A 21,534-nucleotide genomic window follows, 5' to 3' on the forward strand; every position below is an offset into this window, starting at 1 on the left:
GGAAAGAATTCAAGAAAGAATTCAAGAAAGAATTCAAGAAAGAATTCAAGAAAGAATTCAAGAATTCAAGAATTCAAGAATTCAAGAATTCAAGAATTCAAGAATTCAAGAAAGAAAGAAAGAAAGAAAGAAAGAAAGAAAGAAAGAAAGAAAGAAAGAAAGAAAGAAAGAAAGAAAGAAAGAAAGAAAGAAAGAAAGAAAGAAAGAAAGAAAGAAAGAAAGAAAGAAAGAAAGAAAGAAAGAAAGAAAGAAAGAAAGAAAGAAAGAAAGAAAGAAAGAAAGAAAGAAAGAAAGAAAGAAAGAAAGAAAGAAAGAAAGAAAGAAAGAAAGAAAGAAAGAAAGAAAGAAAGAAAGAAAGAAAGAAAGAAAGAAAGAAAGAAAGAAAGAAAGAAAGAAAGAAAGAAAGAAAGAAAGAAAGAAAGAAAGAAAGAAAGAAAGAAAGAAAGAAAGAAAGAAAGAAAGAAAGAAAGAAAGAAAAGAAAGAAACGAAAATTTGCTGAAACTCCAATATTTTAAAAAAGCACGTCATTTTAATCGTTGGTGGCGTGCTCAAGAAAAATTGGTAAACAAAATCAGGACAAAATGGCGACTTCCATGAATGCTCTTGACGTGGAAGATGAAACTATTCTCACGGCTGTTTTCAAGGATTCCTTTCCAGGTTTGTTTTATTTTATCGCTGTCATCACAACAGAAATGTAGGTTTCTGTTTTGTTGGTAATTTGATATTTGGCACTAGATCAGAACACGTTCAAAATCTAAGAAATGAGCACTTGTAAATTTAAGCTTTCTATAAAAAAATGTTAAATTAATCCAAACATTCATGAATTGATTTACAGTTTCTGTCAAAGAAGAACGGCACTTGTTTACATTTTGAGAGCATGCACAGCGTAAACACTGAATATATCTGATTGGCCGTTCATACATACACGCTATATAACAGCGCGTGTGATTGTAGGTATGCTAGGTGAATTCAAATTTGCCATCAAACTGCATCATTTTACATATCAAATTAAAGCCCTTGAGTAAAGAAAGCCAAAACTGAAAACATTTTTGTCATAGCACTTTCCGTAACAAAGTTACATCTTGTCAAACATGTGCAAAGATTGACTTTCATCAAAAAGATTCTGCTAACAAAATTCCCCAAAATGGTATATAGGGGTGTTTCTAGATCTTAGTCTCATGGCGATAGCAGCTTTTTTAATGGAACTGCTATCAAAATCCTCCAAAATTCCATGTGCGACTTGATTATCACCATAAAAATCATATATTTGGGTCAAGTGAAGTATAGAAAACATATTTATGTAGGTTTCCTTCACCGACCTATTTTCGAAAAAAATTCAAATTTCTATGTAAATATGCATTGTGTTTGGGCCGGTCTCGGCGAATTTAAGCTGACTAGCAAATGTGTTAACTAAGGTTTGCCTGGGATACCTAGTGATTGAGTCGAGAGCCGGGCATAAACAGCGTTATGCCAGTGTCCCGGATGTGATATCGCCGGTAGGGAAAATGCAAGGAAAATCATGTTTTTAATAATGTTACTCGTAATTTTTGTTATTATTTTGATGAAATAAGAATCACAAAATGTTCTGGTATGTATGAGCGGGGTTCATTCATATATTTTCATGACTAAGCGGTTGTTTATGCCCTCGGTCCTCGGGCATAAACAACCGTTTAGTCATGAAAATATATGAATGAACCCCTAAATTATGTCAAAACGTTTGTCGGCGAAAACAAACTTCCGCGTATGTCGCCCATTTAGGGCTGGGCTGCGCGCTCACATCAATTTGAAGGGTCTGCCGTTCTTCTCCGAAACCGAGTGTATTACATGAATATCATGTTATTTCCATGCAATGTTAGACTTGCTCAAGTCCTTTTGGACCTGAGGTCTGTGATATGATATCTTGTTCTTTTGTTTTGTTTATATGGCCCTGGTCACTCCATCGCCAAGCCATAGTTCTTAAACATGTTTAAAATAGGCCTACTAGAATAGGCCTATATACATACCAAATTACTTAGTATTCTATCCATTGGTACATGTATACCCAGCCAGTGTCCAAAGTCCCTGATCAATGATGCTGGTTATACTATAATACACATGTCACTTGTATGACCCACCCTATGACCCCCGGGAGTGGTGAGTCACTTTACATAGGTGTGTCGGATTTAACTATACCATGACCCACATGTGCGTCTAAACAATGACTGACATTTGCCGACAATGACTGAGCCCCTGGTCAAAATTGTAACGCACACGTTAAGGATTATGACTGTCCTCATGACGCAAATTTGACTCACCATTTTAGGCATTTAGGTATTTTGACTGACACTGATGCGCCTAACCATTGACGCACCTAGGTAAAGTGACTGACACTGACGCACCCCTCGGGTATGTTGTGACGCCTTTATATTGAGTAAATGACCGTACCCTGCGTCACTAATTGGTTGGTAAATGACCCAACCATGACGCACATCCCCCGGGGGTCCTAGGGTGGGTCATACAAGTGACATGTGTATAATATTTGTCGTGTGCCAATAATCTTTAGTTATCTTTGCTAATTGCCCTACATGTAATCTCTTTTTAAGTGCTGAAGATTAATAGGTGTGATATGTAATCTCCCTCCCCTCCAGCTGTTTTATATAGTGACAGGCCTTCAAGGAGTTCTTGCTGTTGTCCGAAAACTGAAGGAAAGAGTGACAGTTGACATATCTGGACATATGGTCATAGACATAGTGGTTGACCATAGATGGCTTGTGGCTATATTATTTTTAATATTATAAAAACCATGAAAACACTGGTAATGACAAAAGATCTCAGAGAGTAGTATCTGTGTAGAAACCACTATCTTAGAAGCACTTACGCCTTGAAATCAAGGCTAATGCAATGTATGCATGAATCTCTTGTATTGTAATGCATGTTATAATTTTTTGCAGAATTCCTTTTACAAATTAAGCGCATTGCTAACCGTCCAGCGCGTATTATTTTCCACAACTTCCTATGCACACGCTTGACGTAGCGACACAGTGCTTGAATCCACGGTGGTTAACGCATAAAATGATAAAAGGAATCTTGCAGCAAATTTAATCATGATAGTAGGATAACGTAACCCTAAGTTCCTAACACGGCTAAAACTCCATGACACCACAAAATAGCATGAAGATAACCACTGCGTATGCATGAATCCAACATGATGCCATGACGCAATCACTCTAAGTGCTATGCTCACAGAATCGCTGGCCGGATCAGCGCGGCCGAACCACTGCCCTGTCGCTCCTGGTTGGTGATTGTGTGCTTGGCATGTGAGTGAGGGGTCTATAAGGTTCAAATCTCGGGGTAGCAAGTGACTTCTTTGTTCATGTTCACTCCTTTTTTTTTGTTTCTTCTTTAACTTTAGATAGCAAAAAGCAGTGTTCATTGTTTAGGGGGTAATCAAAATACTTAAAAGTTATGCTACTGTGACATTCTCTCGGTTGGGGTTGTTCGGTACAAGGACATTGCACAAATTGAAAGGCTTGTGGATTGTCACAAAATTCTCCCGGTATTTACATGTATATGTCCTCTGCCTGGGAAACAACAAGATTATGTTTTAAATCCTCATTTGACATACTTTTGAGCAATCTCAAAACAAAAAAAGAAGGCAATTTTTAGCTTTCATATGAAAACCAAATTTGTTAAAGTGATACAAATTTAAATTTGTAGGTTAATCCATGTCCTGTTTTACTAGGAATTGCCCGTTTTTCTTTCCTGTTTAAAAAAAATTGAATTGATTTATTTTCAGATTCCTGGAGGATAACCCTGACTTTGCACTTTATTTGGCAGAACTCAGCTCCTATGGTGTAGACAAACTAGGTAAGAAATGGAACACAACAAGGACAAACATGCATTGCAAATGCAATCAACCATATTGTCTGTTATAAATGTCCGGGCCCTCTATTTAACGTTCCCTGCAGTTTTTCAGTGATAAGTGACCGAAATGCAAAATTTTCCATGCCCTATCGTGTAAGTAAACTTTAAACAATATTTTTCACTAAAAACTTTTAAAGGTTAAAAACACCATTTATTACAGACATGTCTGTAAAAGGTTGCATTGTAATGCAAAAATTAAGGAGAAATTGGCCCGGAAGAATATGAGAAAATAAATATTTAAAAGAAGAATAGTACAGATTTTGTGGGCTTTGAGTTTCTGAAGCTCCAAATTTCAATTACACAATTATATGCAGGCTTTTTGTGACCTGAAAACAGTTGGAATTTTAGGGTACCAAGGCAACAGCATAGTGCAACAAAAGCAAATTGTGAAATGTGGTACCTCATTCTATGTTCCAGGATTCAACACAATAAAAGTGGTTTCAGCCCTCGAATTAAGGATCTGAAGGGACATGGCAACTTTTTTAGGGCAAGTTGATAATTGCCTTGGATTTTCACTGAAAAGGCAAGGCAGCACGGCAGTTTGTAATATTTCAAGAGGGCATCATGGCAACTGTTGAAAATTTGAGAAGGGCATCAAGGCAAAGTGAACAAAACACACACAAACGGTCTGATAGATGATTTTATAATGAAGGGGCAGGGCTGGGGCACCGATGGCAACTTCATTAGAGGGCACGGTAAGTGACTGCCTTGGGTGAAGGACATATTTTGAGGGCATTACGGCAGTGAGGATGGGCACCCACGGCAAAATGCCATGGGTGCCGTGGGTTAATTCGAGGGCTGAGTGGTTTAGATATACATTACTTTGCTTTAATTAACATGTTATTCACTTGCCTCTGCTGTGTTGTTATATACTCTATGCAGGTCGAGAACCAGAGAGATTAGCAGAAGATCGATCTCAGATACTACAGCAGACTCAGGAGCTAGCATTCCACAATTACAAGACATTTATTGAGACTGCTGATTGCTCTAGGGAGATCGTAGAAGATGTAAGTTTGTAATTGTTAATCATTGGGGGAGGGGGAGCAAGATGGACTACTGAATTTTGATGCCATCTTTGGTATGTAACACAAAAATTTGACAAATAGTTCAAAAAGTGTAGTATGTTATCAAGCAATATTTCGTAATCTAAATGCATTGTGGTGTGAGAGTGCACCCCACTTAAGGCTAGCAAATGTTAAACTGTTGCGATTTGGTAGTTCACAGCATCTTGCGTATATGGTAGTGAGCTTTGGCAAAAATTGCATTAATCATTTCATAGCGAGTGTGTAGAAGAATTCAAATACCACAGATAATAGTTTTGTAGGTCCTGTGGTTCTTGTGTTATGTTATAAAGAGGGCTGAAACAACAACACTTTTGTAAAACATAAGTTTTCAAAGTATATGATTTCTAAAATGAACTAATAATACAAAACGTCAAAGTGCTATTTTTCAATAATATATTGATTAAGATAATGAAATCAATATTTTTGGCTGCTTCGACCAACAATACATTGTGTACCCTTAACAGTGACATAGCATCATAGTGGCACAGGGGGTGCATGCCCCCCAATTGAAAATCTCATAGGAAATTGCCACAAAACTAGGTCAGAGAAAGATGGAAATAATGAAACATAACAGCATTACTAACAATAAGTAACATTTTTTTATTTTTATTTTCAGTTTAATTTAGTAGAGCAACATGTGAATAATGTATTAGGCAAGCTGCCGGTCTTCTCAGAAAAATGCAACAACTTTATGAAGGAAGCCCAGCAGATCAGTTCCAGGTAACTTACTCAGTTTGAATAATGAATTAATGAACAGGCAACACCATAATATCACTGTTGGTAACCCACGCTTTAGAAAGGGTGGGTTTGATGGGTCCACAAAATGTATAAAAGGGTGGGTTTGAAAAATTTCTGGTTAAAATGTGTGTCCAAATTTAAAGCGTGGTCACTGATAAAAAGGGTGGATTTAGAAATCAACAATTAAAATCTCAAAGCTTACTGTAATTTCCAATTGAATAGTACTAAATGAAACACAAAAAAAATATTGAAATCCCATTCTGTTTGGTCATCTAAAACTTATGTAATTCTCTTAGGATGCAAATCTGCACCTCCTGGAACACCATAACCACTAATTTATGATCAGTAACCACGCTTAGAAAGGATGGGTTTCGGTGTTTTGGTATAAAGGGTATAAAATAAAAAGGGTGGGTTTGATATAAAAAGGGTGGGTTTGTATCACCACTGCCAACTATGAATATAGGCCTAGGTGATGTAATCTGATACAAGGTGGCCAAAGAAGACAATTTTGAAAATGAAGTTATTATTATCAATTTGGACAGTAACCGAGCATGCTATTACTGGCATTATATCCAGTGTTGTAGTCGAGTCCTCAATGTCCGAGTCCTTGGTGTTCAAGTCCGAGTCCAAGTCCCTGCCAATTTCTGATGTCCGAGTCCGAGTCCAAGTCCGAGTCCCGAGTCCTTATGTATCAAATTCAAGCCCTAGGCTTTTCACCAATTATATTAAAGGGATCAACCGGTCATGTTATGTTTTGCCCTATTATCATTGTTTATCATTGTTTGTTAATTTTAATAAACATACCTGGTTTGTTTAAAGTACAAGTTATAAAGAAATAAAATTAAAATATCTTTGTGGACCCATGTCTATTTTGCCCAAACATTTGCTAATCTCTACATAAACAGAATTGCACACAACACTTTGGATGACATTACCATTTCATAGGGCATGTATGCATTAATGTGTGCATAAATGGGTGTGCATTCGAGCCAAACATGCCAAAATGGTGTTGATTCCGTTGAACTTAAAGCTCCTTGCCAATGTGATGACCATCATTATAGTAGTATACAGAAAGTTACTTTCGTCAAGTAAGTAACTTTCGTCAAGGATAGTACTCAATGTGCAATCAAGTGTGTGGTGGTATGTCTTGTGAAGAGACTGACTTGTGGAAGAGATGATGCAACAAAACAAACTGACAAAAAATTACAAACTTTTGATCATTTCTTTCCATTAGCATGATTAGTAATAGTATCTTATTGTGAAAAACCAAGAATCTGAGGTGTTACACACTGACTACCACAGGTAATAAATTACAGTGAAACGATCGGTCTATAAATGCTCCACCAGCAGCCAAAGTCACAGAAATTACTCTACACGCACGAAGCGATTGGTATTGGTATCTCATTGGCTAAAAACCCAGCTAAAAACTAATCGCTGTAGCTCAACGATTATGTATGAGTTGTCTTTCTAAATATCAAGACCGTTATTGATTATTCTAGTATTGCCGAATGTCGGACAATAAAACTTCTATTGACACAGTTTCTATAGAATCGCATTCCTTTGAATTGAAATGAATGTGACCAACTAATATACTTCCACGCTAGATATAGGCCTACATGTATGGCGGTGTATATAATAAAATCTCTATTCCTTGAAAATATAACGTTATAATTTTTATTTGAATAAACCATATTTTTAGGCTTGCACATGAATATATGTGTTGAAAGAGTGTACAACCTTAACTCTGAGTATTGAACCACTTGTTCAAGTCTTGAAAACAAAAACGGACCAAAATAAAATCGAATTTCCATGAGTTAAAAATGTTAAACAGGGTTATAAGCATGCCCGGAGCATGCGTGGAATAGAAACGTTATGTATATATCGTACACAGGTGGTGTTCGTAAAGGTACAGGTGGAGTGTTATACTTTGCCTGAAGTGCTTGCTGCTCGGCCTTTATCTCGAAAACCATAAAATCACGGCGGAACAAAATCGCTATACCGTGCTGTTGATTCGCCCTACTATCATGGCAATTTCTGACACCAAGATATAGGGATGATGACCCTGTGTGTTAGCTCAATATGGTAGGAAAATATTTAAGCAGATGACCCCATGTTCACATTGGCTTAATAAGCTGTATTTTCCCGTAAAAGGGTACCGTAATTCATGATATGTATTGTCCATCAGTTTGGGTACAATTTGGCCCCCTAGCTTGCTGAATAAATAGCACGGTTTTCCGAAATTTTCCAATCTTGATATGAAATGGTCTTTGGCATGGTGGATCAGATCACATCATATATTTGACCCAGTATTGATTATAATGAATTAATTTGATTGGTGTACACATACTTCTGTTTCAGTCGGCGCATGAATTCCCTAACCCTAGCCAAGCATACTCAGCTGCTAGAGATTCTTGAGGTGCCTCAGCTGATGGACACATGTGTGAGAAATGGATACTATGAAGAAGCCTTAGAACTAGCATCGTATGCCAAGAGATTAGAGAAGAAACATGCATCTATTCCAGTCATACAGGTATGTTTTAGGAATCACTTGAGACATAAGAATATAAGAGCATGCTAGGACTTCATTCTACTCTGGATCAGGGCATGTTTTCCATGAAAGAAGAAGTGGTTTGAAATAAAGATTAACCATAAAGATAAAGATTAGAATAAAATACAGATTTGCCATAAGATAAAAATCAACCATGAATATTAACCATAATATTAAAAATTAACAATAATGTGACAGATAACTTATTAAAATATCTGGGTCTAGTCTGTGAAGGGCAAACTAACAATTTTGTTTTAGCCATAAAAATAGTTGACTTTGGTGCCAATACCTGGATCGGTCGATCAATTTTGTTTGATTTCTGCAAAATTCAACTCGACACGTAATACATGTACTTTGCATAGAGAATGTTTTACGTTTATGTGCTTTACAAATGTATTCTGCTGCATGCCATGGTCGATTTAGACTTGCCGATACTTGCTGGAACTCAAGATCTTCAGGAGTGTATTTATTGAAAATACTATGGAAAATGTGATTCAAATCTATGCAGGAAACATGACTGAACACAATAGACACAGATTGTTGCCAACACTCGCTGGTTTCCAACGGCGCTTGGCACAGAATATACGTGTATACAGCTGCCAGGGTCTATATGTTTACACTGCCGAAATTAACAAACAAAATGCAGAAATCGAGTGAAAATTTATGAGTAATTGACAATTTTATGTGTATACCAATTAAACATAAATAAAACACATATTTTGAATATAAAACCAAAATATGACCTTAAAAAAAGAAAAGATTGACCATGTTTTTTCAGATTTTTGGGTTAGTCGATAAGGGCAAGTCAACTTATTTTTTAGCCCAATCATAATATGGATTTATCTTCCCATTGACCTAACATAAAGTCACCGACAAAATATTCTATTTGTTTTGTATTCAAACAGGACATTGTGAAAGAGGTGAAGTCATCAACCCAACTGATGTTAAATCAGATCCTCCAGCAGCTAAGAACGACAATCCAGCTTCCAGCATGTCTACGTCTGATAGGCTATCTAAGAAGAATGGATCTGTTCTCTGAGTCTGAGTTGAGAATTAAATTCTTGCAAGCTAGGGATGCTTGGTTTCAAGGGATACTTGCTGGCATACCTGGTGATGATGGTGAGTGGGTTGACCCAGGGTCAGAATTTTGTTTCACAATGCGAGAATCAATCTTGATTCTTGCAGAATAAATTTACAGGAATCATTTGATTCTCGCAAATCAACTTCTATGTAAACTACAAACGTTTGTGGGAATCAACTTGGATTCACGCTGATCTGTTTAGGAGAATCTTTGCGAGAATCGATTCTCTGATTCACGCCAAAATTCTGACCCTGTTGACCTTTGCACAGTGTCTTAGCTAGAATTTGTCTGTCATTTTTCACCGAAACTGTCAGTCCAAAATTTGATCCTGAAAATATAAACCAGACCCTTCTGTGAGTTCAATCAGTTCAAATAGCTATGCTATAGCCTTCATTTATTGGCTGTTTTGAGTTCACAGAACTTTATATTCAAGCATTATTTTTAGAATTTAGCACATGTCCCACCCATTAATTTTGCCAGTCCTAGGAGCAAACTGACCATCCATTAATGATGGGTGGATGGGTGGCTAGCTAGCACCCTACCTTTTGCACAGTCATTTCAAAACTCGGTTCTACCTGCAATCAGGCCTTATATATTAAGTATGCCTGGACCAGTGCCAGGAGCTAAAATGAGTTCCTAGTCCCAAAGATGGCTCCTGGTTTTTTAGTTTGTAGTGTAAATATTGAACACACCAGGAGCCAAAACTGGGCAACCACAGGGTAAAAATAGCCCGGGGGCCTGCTTAATATAAGCCTTGCCTGCAATAGGCAAACTTTAAATTTGATGTTTCATTCAATTCATTCAATTTCTAATGCAACAACAGCAGCAGACTTTAACATTGAACGAGGCGGTACTCATAAGGCCGGATGTAGGTTTGTAAACTGACAGTGGTTTGCTGGTTTGTATACCTAGTTGAATGCACCACAATTTGAGTGGTTGGTAGAATCAGAGACGTTTCTTATGATCATCTTTTCTGGTAGAATGAATAGGCTAATGGAGTACTACTGCCAGCTGGGGAGATCAGCTGGCCGTAGTATTAAGTACGAATTTGATTTTAAGTAAAGTTAGAAGAAATATAGTACAGCTAAAGTAACTGCAGGAAATAATTTTGTTAAATATACCTGAAAGATTGTGTAGAATGAAATGGGCTATTCCAGTTGAAATCCACACTACCTCTGTGGAAGATTTAGCTAAAGTCTGACACAGATGGACTATGAGTTTTAAATACAATAGACAATTGGGTAACTTCCCGTTGAAATACTCAAACCAGTTATGGAAGATATATGTAAAGCCATAATACAGGGGGAGTATGGGTTTCAGAATGATTAACTCTGACCAATTAAATTTGAAAAACATACTCCCTGTGTGGACCATATTTCCTAAATCTTCCACAGGGGTAGTGTGGATTTCAACTGGAATAGCCCAATGTGTGAGACTGAAGGTTGTCTGATTTACATGCATATATGTTTTACCTCTTCATCTTCCAGCATACTACCACATCAACAAAGTAATAGAAGCCAGCCGTGTGCATCTATTTGATATCATCACTCAGTATAGAGCTATCTTCTCAGATGATGATCCTATACTAGCATCAAGTCAAGATACAGGCACTAATGAATCAGCATTATTCCATGGATGGGTTGTGCAAAAGGTAAGGATCCTGTTCTTCAATATTATGTAGTATTGTAATGGTGGTCACCTGGTGATGGTCACAGCTTGGATATAATTGAAGACTGAATTAAAAAGACTAGTTTGTGTATGACGTTCTGTCAACCAGACCAAAAATGCCTTATTGCGCAGGTCAGCAACCTTTGCCCTGACGTCAGATGCAAACATTTTAATTTGATCTTCAATTATAATGTACTACAGAGTGATCATCTTGTTACTGTGGGTGATAGCTTTTCCAGTGTATGTTTGTACCCAAGCGGTTTTTTTTCACCTACAAACATGGACTTTGAGTCCACACTTATGGAGTGAAAAAAACACACACTCCGAAATGTGGACGTCCACAGTCGTAAGGCAGCTGTATGGGTGCTATACAGCATAACTTTGCATATGGGGTAAGGTCTTCTATCTTAGGTATAATACCAGGTCCACAGTTAGCAGTGAAATATCACAGAAGTCCATGTTTGGATTATGATATATCTGTGTGTCTGGGACCACGGTTTCACTGATAACAACCACACACACAATACGGGTAGGGGTGCACTCGGTTGAGAAAGAGTCGGTTATTTTTTAAGTGTGGGCAATATGTATAAAGACACAGTCAGTGTCTTGTTATTATTGGTCCCAAATGTATTGTTTCTACATACTCTAAATTATTGACAATGTACCTGGGTCCATTTCACTATTTACGAAGCTTTGTAAGTAACAAAATTAATCTTAACTTACTACTCTTCGTAAAATCCATTTCATTAAAATGACTTGCTATTGGTACTCTTTGTGCATCTCAGTACGTCTCGCAATGGTTGTTGACTGTCAATACATGTTGAATTGTTGATATGTCGGAAGTATTATCTTCGGACTTGTTGATACATAAAAAGTGTGTCGACAACGGCGCTAATCTGATCAGAAGCGAGCTTGGTACTTTCCTGGTCAATCTTTGGTTTTTTACAATTGAATACACAAGAGGCAGAAGGGCCCAACTCCGTCTCCATAATGTTCCCAATTGTTGTTGAAAAAAGGCCCAACTCCATGGAGTTGGGCCTTTCTTCCATGGAAGCCATGATTCAGTGTACTTGGAAGACTACTTAGAGAGTGGATTTGATCCCTTCTTTCACACACATGGAAGAACTGTCTGCTAGCAATTATATGCTGGGTGTAACTCATGTTTGTAAATTGGTGGAGTTGGGCCATCCTTCCACTTAGTATTCATTTTCTTGCTGCAATTTCAATGTCTCTTTCTTTTAGTAGCCTACTTTAAGGGATGGGGTATGAACGTTTGGACAGTATTTATTGTGGGACATTCTGAATACGAAGAATATCCTTCTGATATCAAATAATTTTGATTTTTTGAAATTCGCAATGTAATACACATTTTATGGCAAATCATTAAAAATTGATATTTTTGATATTTAATAGTACTTGAAGTAAACTTTATAAATCTGATTATTTATACTTAAAGTGTATGTAGGTGGGATGAAAAGCCGACGATCAATTGAACATTTTGACCTTTTGTATTGAAGATATGGATTTTTTTCCCCAAAATGCCAAAAAATATTAGGTCTTTTTGGGAAAAAAATCCATATCTTCAATATGAAAGGTCAAAATTTTCAATTGATCGTCGGCTTTTCCTCCCAGCTGCATACACTTATGAATGAATATATCATTAGATTTATAAAATTTACTTTGAGGACTGTTATATATCAAAATGTGAAAAATATCAAATTTTAATAATTTGTCATAAAATTTGTATTATATCGTGAATTTCAAAAAATGAAAATTATTTGATATCAGAAAGACATTCTTCAGATTCAGAATGCAATTCGATATGTCTGATGTGCTCTCATGTCCCACAAAAATACTGTCGAAACGCTTAAAACGCTCATTCCAGATCCCTTAAGAAATTAACTAAAATGAAGAAGAAAAGAAAGAGAGGAGAAGAAGACAAACTAGAAGGCTATATATTTGTACACAAATACGGCTATACCCGCATGTTATCGGTTTACACAAACTTACAGTCCTTATTTGCTGAGGACTTAGGTTGCTGTTGTCAGTCTCTCTAATTCACAGTGAAGCTATGCAATTTGATAGATTGAAATTCACAATGTGCAATTTGATTAGGGAAAGCTATTCCAGAGGGAGTATGTAAATTAAATGGAACAGCCATTTCAGAGGGAGTATGTAAATTAAATAGAACAGCCAATGGGTATGTAATTTAACTGGAACAGCCTTAACGTTGCTGTCATCTATATTATTATAATTACGCAATTGTCTGTGAATGGGATGGGGTGGGTGTTATTAACAATATAATTCGCAGGTGCAATCTGTGTACAAACTCCGAGCCCTGAAGTTGCTTTATTTGATGATAAACAGACAGCCCTTTTTAACATTTGGGGCCCTGGCCCATAATATTTGACTTATGAGGCTCATGTACACATGTTGAAGTATAATTCTCAAGTGCTATCAGTAGACTTAAGCTGGGCACTGTAGCTGCTTTATTTACTGAGTAACGGCTGGCCCTATGTTTTAGCGTTTGGGGCCCTGGGCCCATATTATGTGACATATGGGGCTCATATGTACATATAACAATATAATTCTCAGGTGCAGTCTGTGTACAAACTTTGAGCTTTGGTGAAAAATGGCCGGCCCTTTGATTTAACATTTGGGGCCTGGGGCCCATAATATTTGACTTATGGGGCTCTGTGCATATGTTGAAATATACTTCTCAAGTGCTATCAGCAGACACAAGCTGGACATTGTAGCTGCTTTATTTACTGAGTAACGACCGGCCCTATGTTTTAGCGTTTGGGGCCCTGGGGCCCATATTATGTGACACATAGGGTTCATATATACATAAAACAATATAATGCTGAAGACCTATTAGTGTACCAAATCTAAACCCTGTCGCTACTTTTATTTGTTGAGAAACGACCGCACTTTGTTTTAACATTTGGGCCTCTGGGGCCCCTAGCCTTAAACATCTGGGGCCAAAATGGGCAGAAGACACATTACAACTTAGGGCCCATACATGTGCCACATATGAGCCCTAGTGCCCTTGTAGTTTTATAGCTAGCCTTGTTAACCTGTTGCCCCTTATTTTAACATTTGGGGCCCTGGGGCCCATAATATATGACATATGGGACTCATGTATACTTGTATATATAGAGTACCCCTGGCTCTATCAGTGTACCAACTCAGGGCCCGAGGCTGCTTCATTTAATGAGAAACCGCATGCTTTGTATTTTTACATTTGGGCCCCTGGGGCCCGTGACCTTTGACCTCTGGGGCCAAGATGGGCAAAGGATAAATCTACGGGGTAGGGCCCATAAGTGTACTACATATGGGCCCTGGGGCCCTTGTAGTTTTAGCGCTAGCTTTGTCAATCTGTTACCCCTTGTTTTAACATTTGGGGCCCTGGGGCCCATAATATATGACATATGGGGTTCATGTATACTTGTATATATAGAGTACCCTGGGGCTATCAGTGTACCAACTCAGGCCCCTGAGGCTGCTTCATTTGATGAGAAACGGCATGCTTTGTATTTTTACATTTGGGCCCCTGGGGCCTGTGACCTTTGACCTCTGGGGCCAAGATGGGCAAAGGATAAATCTATGGGTAGGGCCCATAAGTGTACCACATATGGGCCCTGTGGCCCTGGTAGTGTTAGCGCTAGCCTTGACAGAATGTTGTGTTTGATGGAGGAAAAGGAGAAGGAGGAGAAGAAACCATAGAATGGCAATATACCCGTTCATGCTTCGCATACGGGTATAAAAAGAGGAGGTAGATGTGGAACATTTGATATACCATGCATGGAGCTGATTGTAAAATAATAAATATCCTCCCTTACTTTTTCCTTTCAGGTTTCCCAGTTTTTGCACATGTTAGAGGCAGACTTAGTAAAAGGTGTTGGCGGTCGATTAGATTCCCTATTAGGACAGTGTATGTATTTTGGGTTGTCATTCAGCAGGGTAGGTGCAGACTTTAGAGGGTTATTAGCACCCCACTTCCAGAGGGCGGCATTGAATGGGTTTACAACAGCAGTCAATGAGGCAACAAAAAGGTAAGAATTGTGTTTGGTTACTGTATATAGTTTGATCAGCTTGTAATCGGCGGGCCTTACCACCTCACGGACTAATATCAATGTATTTTATTTCAATAATTTTCTTGTAACATCTCGGCAGATGCATCACCAATTATCAATTCAAATCCGATACTTTGTTTACTTTCATTAACACGCACAATATAGACCAGATAGGTGAACTATATCACTCTTAACGTGGGAATACTTTTGGCGTATTTGTAAAAGCCTGACAATTCCCGCCGATTATTTGTACTGGGATATTTGTACTGGGTTAATTTTGTGTGATTTTATCAATTCTGGACAGTTTTGTGGGTGTTTAATTTGCATTTCTAATTATATTCGCATTAAGTACTACAGTATGTGTAATAAACATTTTGGCGGCATTAAATATTTGCGGCTGCCTCTTCGGCCGCAAAAAGCGCAAAAATTAAATCCCCATGAATATTTCCTGCTATACAGTAATTTTGAGTTTGAGTAAAGCTGGCATTGATTTCTGAGGTTTTCACTATATTTTTTTAAACACAGTGTGTGTTTATCTTGGAAAAGTAAGAAATATAGTGATAATAGTATAACCAGATTTAAATTTCCTAATAAACTAGGTTGACCAGTGAATATTTTCCCAACACTGTCACTAATATTATATGATGAAAAGATAATCTCTACTGCTCTGTAGTGTAGTTATGTTGTGCAGTTACTAGGTGTGTTTAGACGGTAGCCTACTTTTGAATGTAACTTACAAGCGAGCCAGCAATTGAACTATGCTACAAGCGAGTGTGTGTCCACACGGGACTTACTTGTAAGTCAACTCAAAAGTAAGATTGACCTTCACTAGTAAATTATGCCATGATAATGCACAATCAGAATAGGATTGGGTCATCAAGGTCATGCTTACAAGCGAGTTTACATGCAAGTCTTGTTCACACTGGCCTTACATGCGAATGTAGCTCGCTACATATAAGATATCTTACATGTTAAATCGTCATTAGTAACTTGCATATGTAGCTACATGCCAGTGGGTTTAGACGGGCACTACGTGCAAGTTTACATTCGAATGTAGTTACAAGCGACTTTACAAGCGATCGTCTGAACATGCCTACTAATGTGTAATTTGTTTTTGATTGTGGCAATCATTTTTGACCTGCTTCCATAAAATGAGGGTAAAGTCGCAATTTGGTAGTTTCAAGACATTTTGACTGCTGAGTTGTTCTTTGTTTGCCGCTCGCCTGTACAAGCCAGTAGTATATGCTTTGTGTATGGCCCATTGTGGCCAGGGGCCTAGTAAGAGCATTGGGAGCCCTTGGACAAGGAGCAGTGCAGGGCCCTTTTTTAGTTTTAACATCTCCTTTATCCGCCCTATCCTCATATAGAGGATATGCAATATGACGTCACTCATGACAGAGTTATCCTCATTTAAAGGAGGATTTTGTGATCCTAGCATCCTCATTTTATGACATTTTTCAGTAGAAATCCACGAAAAAAGTTTATTTCCAAAATTTCAGTTGATTCTGATTGTGCGTTTGTGAGTTATGCATGATTATGTGTATTACACTGCTCCATAGGCCACTGTTGTAATTTTGTTCTGGTATACCAGAACGGAATTCAAATTTAACAATATTTTTTCTAAACAAATTAATCTGCAAGAATTTTTTGGTACATAAACATTATATAGCCAGAGGTTTCCATTGGTATAAAAATTTCAACTTTTTTTGAGAAAAATGGGGGGATGAGGATGTGGATCACGAAATGCCCTTTTAAATAATATTCTGTCCTTCATAAGGTACCACAGGGCAATTCGCATGATAAACAGGTGATTGGTATGAATAGTTGTGGAATCGATCCTCCAACATGGCTGCCATTTCAATTGTTATACCATTCCGGTTGGTTTATTGCATTCACTCTATAGCAGGTCATATTTAATCAACTTTTCTTTGAACAAATTTGAAGCAATAACATTTTTCAACATGTTTTTGTTGTTGTTCAGATTGGAGCAAGCCATGCAGTCCTACACATTAATAGCTACACCGTCATTATTATCTGCTGCAACTCTATCAGCTGCTTCATTACAGGTAAATAAATCGTATTACAGGTTAGAAAAGATATTTTTGATGTGGTGATAAAGAGGTCATCGCTATCTCAAATGACCAAAACTGCAACCCATATTTATTGCGCATCCTTAACACTAAGGGGCCTAACATCGTTTGGACCACCAACCTCAGGTGTGGAGCAGCCAACCGCCGATTGTGTGTGACCATTGCCCCACCAACTGTTTCATGCCTATGATTTTGGATGATTACAGCTGCGTCTCTGCTGAGGTATGCGTGCCTTCAAAGTCGGTACAATGTGTGCGTCCGCGTCTGTACTTCAGAGTAGACTGACTGTAGTGTTTGGTTTTGAGGACATCTTTGATTAAAACCAAAATATTGTCTTTTTTCCAGGGAGACAAATACCTAGCTCCACCATTAGTGCTGATGGACCACCCACCTCTGGCAACCTACTGTAATAATGTCCTCTCTGCCTTCAATGAGCTCAGACTATGTGCACCTGTAGCTTTGGCATGTGATGTGGCCAGTAAAATGCAGGAATCATTGGAGAAGGTTATTCAATCTATTGTAGCATACCATAGGTAGGTTTCTTTCCATATGGCATTTCAATTGCTCAGAGGCAGAAAGACGTATGTCTTAGCTAGCTGTTGTGTGTATGATTGCCTCTTATATACAGGAGTTTACTCACTCATGGTAAATGCACACATTTGAACTCATGTATATCATAGGTAGTCACACAGAGCAGCAAATATAAATCAATTTACTGCTTACAATGGGTTCAGACTGTGTGCTCTTGTAGCTTTGGCATATGATTTAACCACTAAAACACAAGGCTGGTATGGAAAGTACTACAAAGTTAATGGTTTCATCTTGGTGTAGCATATCATAGGTAATAATAAGTTCGATGTAAGAACTTGTATTTCTTACCCATTTCTAAGATGCTAATAATTATAATGCACATCACATGGGTCCTGTGCTCAATGGTTGCAGAATTACATTTGTCTCAAACAACATCGTCACACCAATGTTATGGAGTTAGTTTTACACACTAAAAATTTGCATTGCAGGACGAGACTCCTAACTCATTTCCATTTACTGTTTGAAAAGTTTTTATTGCTTACTATATAACAATGACCACATAATTTACTATATATGTGGCACGATCTGGTCCATGGAGACCAAAGGCGGCAAATTTGAAACTGAGATAAAGGTAAAAATATGGAGTAAAAAATAACAATAAAATACATAAGAAAATAGACATAAAAAACTTCATAATTTTAGAATAATAATTCATAGCAGGTTGTAAGTGCATTATAATATCTGAGGACTTACTACAATTTGATATTAAGGGAAGTCAAGTTGCAACAGAGTGCAACACTATCATAAGTGCAGTAGAATGCAATAGCTGCCATTTGCAACATTTCAATAAATGTTCTTACTTTTAACCAATAACACTAGAAAAAACACCCAACTATATAAAGGTGATATCTTGGGGTTAGCTTAGTAGCCATCAGGAAAGTATACAGTACATCAACACTTTACTATGAGCATGATGAGGGGATTGTGCTGCAAACAATAGGTGTTTTACAAAAGGCAGCTATTACATTCTACTGCACTTACGATAGTGTTGCACTCTGCCTACGAACTGTATCTCTTTCATTCTCTTCTTGACAGGGCTGAAGAAAGTACATTCAACCAGAAGGAATCGGACCTATTCATCAGCATGTGTGTGGCTGCAGCACATGAATTAGTGCCATACATGGACAGGTGTATACAGGCTTTATTTCCACCTGCTAGTATAGCTCAGACACTTGGGATTACAGTAGCTGAACTACAGAAACAGGTATGATAAACTACTGGGGGCAGATCATGTGCTATGACCAAAAGACCCCAATTGTTTGTCAAATTGTGGGATAGGCTTTTACGACGATTCATAACAATTTGTGGGTTTTTAGCGGGTTCACCGTAGGACAAGTTTAGAACTGTCAAGTTTTCGTCAGGAGTAGCTCTGATCTCTTCAGGACAAAGTACCTAAGAATGAGACATGTAGGCCACCCCTTGCCTACTGATGGCTCTGATAAGAGCAGTTGATTGAAGACTGCTCCTTGTCAACAGAGAACAAGCAGAACTCGCCTATCTGCTAATTTTTGAAGGTTTGGTGGATCTGAAAAGAGCCGTTCAATGAAGACTGCCCCTTGTCTACAGAAAACAAGCAGACATCGCCTATCTGCTAAATTTAAAGGTTTGGTGGCTCTGAAAAGAGCCGTTCACTGAAGACTGCTCCTTGTCAACAGAAAACAAGGGGCAGTCCGACAACCAAACGTTGCGACAGAAAAAAAAACTTAATTTTCTCAGTCTCAAATTCTTGAAGTTCATGTTTGCCACCATTGGATATACCAAGATAATGTGGCTGCAGCTCACATCTCTTGAATTTGCAATAGACCTGATATATTTGACCGGTGAGTTGTAGACCCAAGTGAGATTGCATGAATGTTGGTATGCTGGTCACTTTTGGAGGGGAAAAAAAGAAAGAAAAAAACCCCCCAAAAAACAAACAAACTGACCAACCGTCCCATATATAAAAGTGACCTTTGGACAAGCAAACTATTTTTTTTGGCCTTATTGTAATGCCATGACCACATGTTTTAGCCACTGCAACAGTTACAGTGCCCATAAACAGAAACTTGAGCATTGGAATGAATGTTGTAATATTTTCAAGTCTAGAGTAAAGTGACCATCTAAGATGAATAGAATGACTGTTATGTTTAGACCCTCCCTCGGGTCCATGGAGAACGACTGGTAATGTAGATTATATAACATTAAATAAACCCGATATATGGACCCTCCCAATCTGTAGGCAAGTTGCCTTCCAGTTCCCAGCATTTTGTGGGAATTCACTTTTACCAATCCTGGGTCAGACGAGTTTTCTATATATCACATACGTGGTCTCACTGTCTTGCCGTTTGTGTAAGTGGCTACTTAGCCTGGCCAATCAATGTAGATCTCAACAAGCAAGGCAATATCTGAAGTGGTTTTCATTGATAGTCTATTGATCATAACCAACGCGCGCGCAAAATGACAATAGAACTGGGTCATGCATGTTATGTGCCTACCATATTTGAATTGACAATGGGGCAGGGCTATCATAATTGACGCAACAGTCACGTTACATAGCTTGATAATTATTTGGAAGGGACTTCTCTATTCAAACTGTAACAGTCTCGGATTCGGAGAGCTATTATAAAAAATAAACAAGTTGGTCATTTAGATTAATTGAGTTTTCATCGATACACAGTGCTCCAGGAGCACTATAACTTTTGTTGCTGGCAGTTAGGGCTTAGTGGTGTGTTGGGTTTAATCTTAAAGTGAAGGAGAAGGTGGTTTTAGCTCTAATTATTTACCCAGAGATGGAACCGAGACTGTGGGACAGTCTATAGTTATGTTGTGCTATCCACAAGATGATTGTGAACATCAAATCATTCTGTTACAACTATATTGAATGGGAAGTGTACCAAGTTTGTTAACATCCAGGGCATAATTTAGTGTCCAAATTTTTCATAGCAAAATTGCAACAAAGTTTTCATTTGTATAGCAATATGTATTGCAATATGCCATACTTCTCTGTAGTTGCATAGCAATTTAGCTACATTTTGTAGCAAAATGCAGTGTCATTCCGGCTATATTATACCCTGTTAACATCATTTTGATAATTCGTGTTTTCTTGTAACAGGGACCATTAGGAACTCTTGACATCAGCCATATAATAGAACCACTTGAACCATTGTTACCAGTGAAAGAAGTAGAACCAGAACCAGAAGTAGAACCAGTGCAATCAGAATCAACACAAGGTGAGAATGCTGGAAACAGAAGGGTTCAAATTAAAAAGAATCGGATCAATTAAGTTCCATAAACAAATGTGGGAGTATTACGTTTGCCAACTCTTAATTAGTCAAGAGCTTGTGATTTCCAAACATATGTATCATACGCCCGTGTATCTATTCAAAATCACTCATGTGACTGGATTTTTAATAGATGCACGCCTACACGGGTGTTTGAAATGTACGTTTGGAAATCGCGAGCTCTCTAGTATTTGAATGAGTGTAAAATTTCAGTGTGTAAACCTGGATGGTAACCTTGGAAGAGTGTTGCATTCATGGCAGGAGAAGAAAGCAAGGGAAATTTTAAAGTAAGATATGACCCATGCAATACTGGATTGCAATGCTCAAACACTGGGATTTTTCCACCCTTCTAATAATTGTAATCATCCAAATTATAGACTTTGAAGAGTTCAGATAATAATAATAATGATACTGACAATGACAATGACAATAATAATAATATAATAACAATAATAACAATACTACTACTAATAATAATAACAATATCAATAATAATAATAATAATCAGACGTAT

The 21,534-nt window shown here is 37.7% G+C and overlaps 1 protein-coding gene across 1 annotated transcript; it reads left to right on the forward strand.

Annotated features, from left to right (window-relative positions):
- The first annotated feature begins 567 nt into the window (after window positions 1–567).
- LOC140170407 (conserved oligomeric Golgi complex subunit 8-like) lies at window positions 568–21,037 on the forward strand. The gene is given in 13 exon segments (XM_072193779.1): window positions 568–658; window positions 3,777–3,785; window positions 3,788–3,847; window positions 4,787–4,911; window positions 5,585–5,688; window positions 8,065–8,236; window positions 9,160–9,373; window positions 10,823–10,986; window positions 14,859–15,058; window positions 17,061–17,145; window positions 17,515–17,702; window positions 18,796–18,964; window positions 20,852–21,037. Coding segments are annotated over 13 exon segments (1,737 nt in total). The 5' UTR covers window positions 568–582; the 3' UTR covers window positions 21,023–21,037.
- The last annotated feature ends 497 nt before the right edge of the window (window positions 21,038–21,534 follow it).

Source organism: Amphiura filiformis, chromosome 14 (genome assembly GCF_039555335.1).
Source record: "Amphiura filiformis chromosome 14, Afil_fr2py, whole genome shotgun sequence".
Classification (NCBI taxonomy): Eukaryota; Metazoa; Echinodermata; class Ophiuroidea; order Amphilepidida; family Amphiuridae; genus Amphiura; species Amphiura filiformis.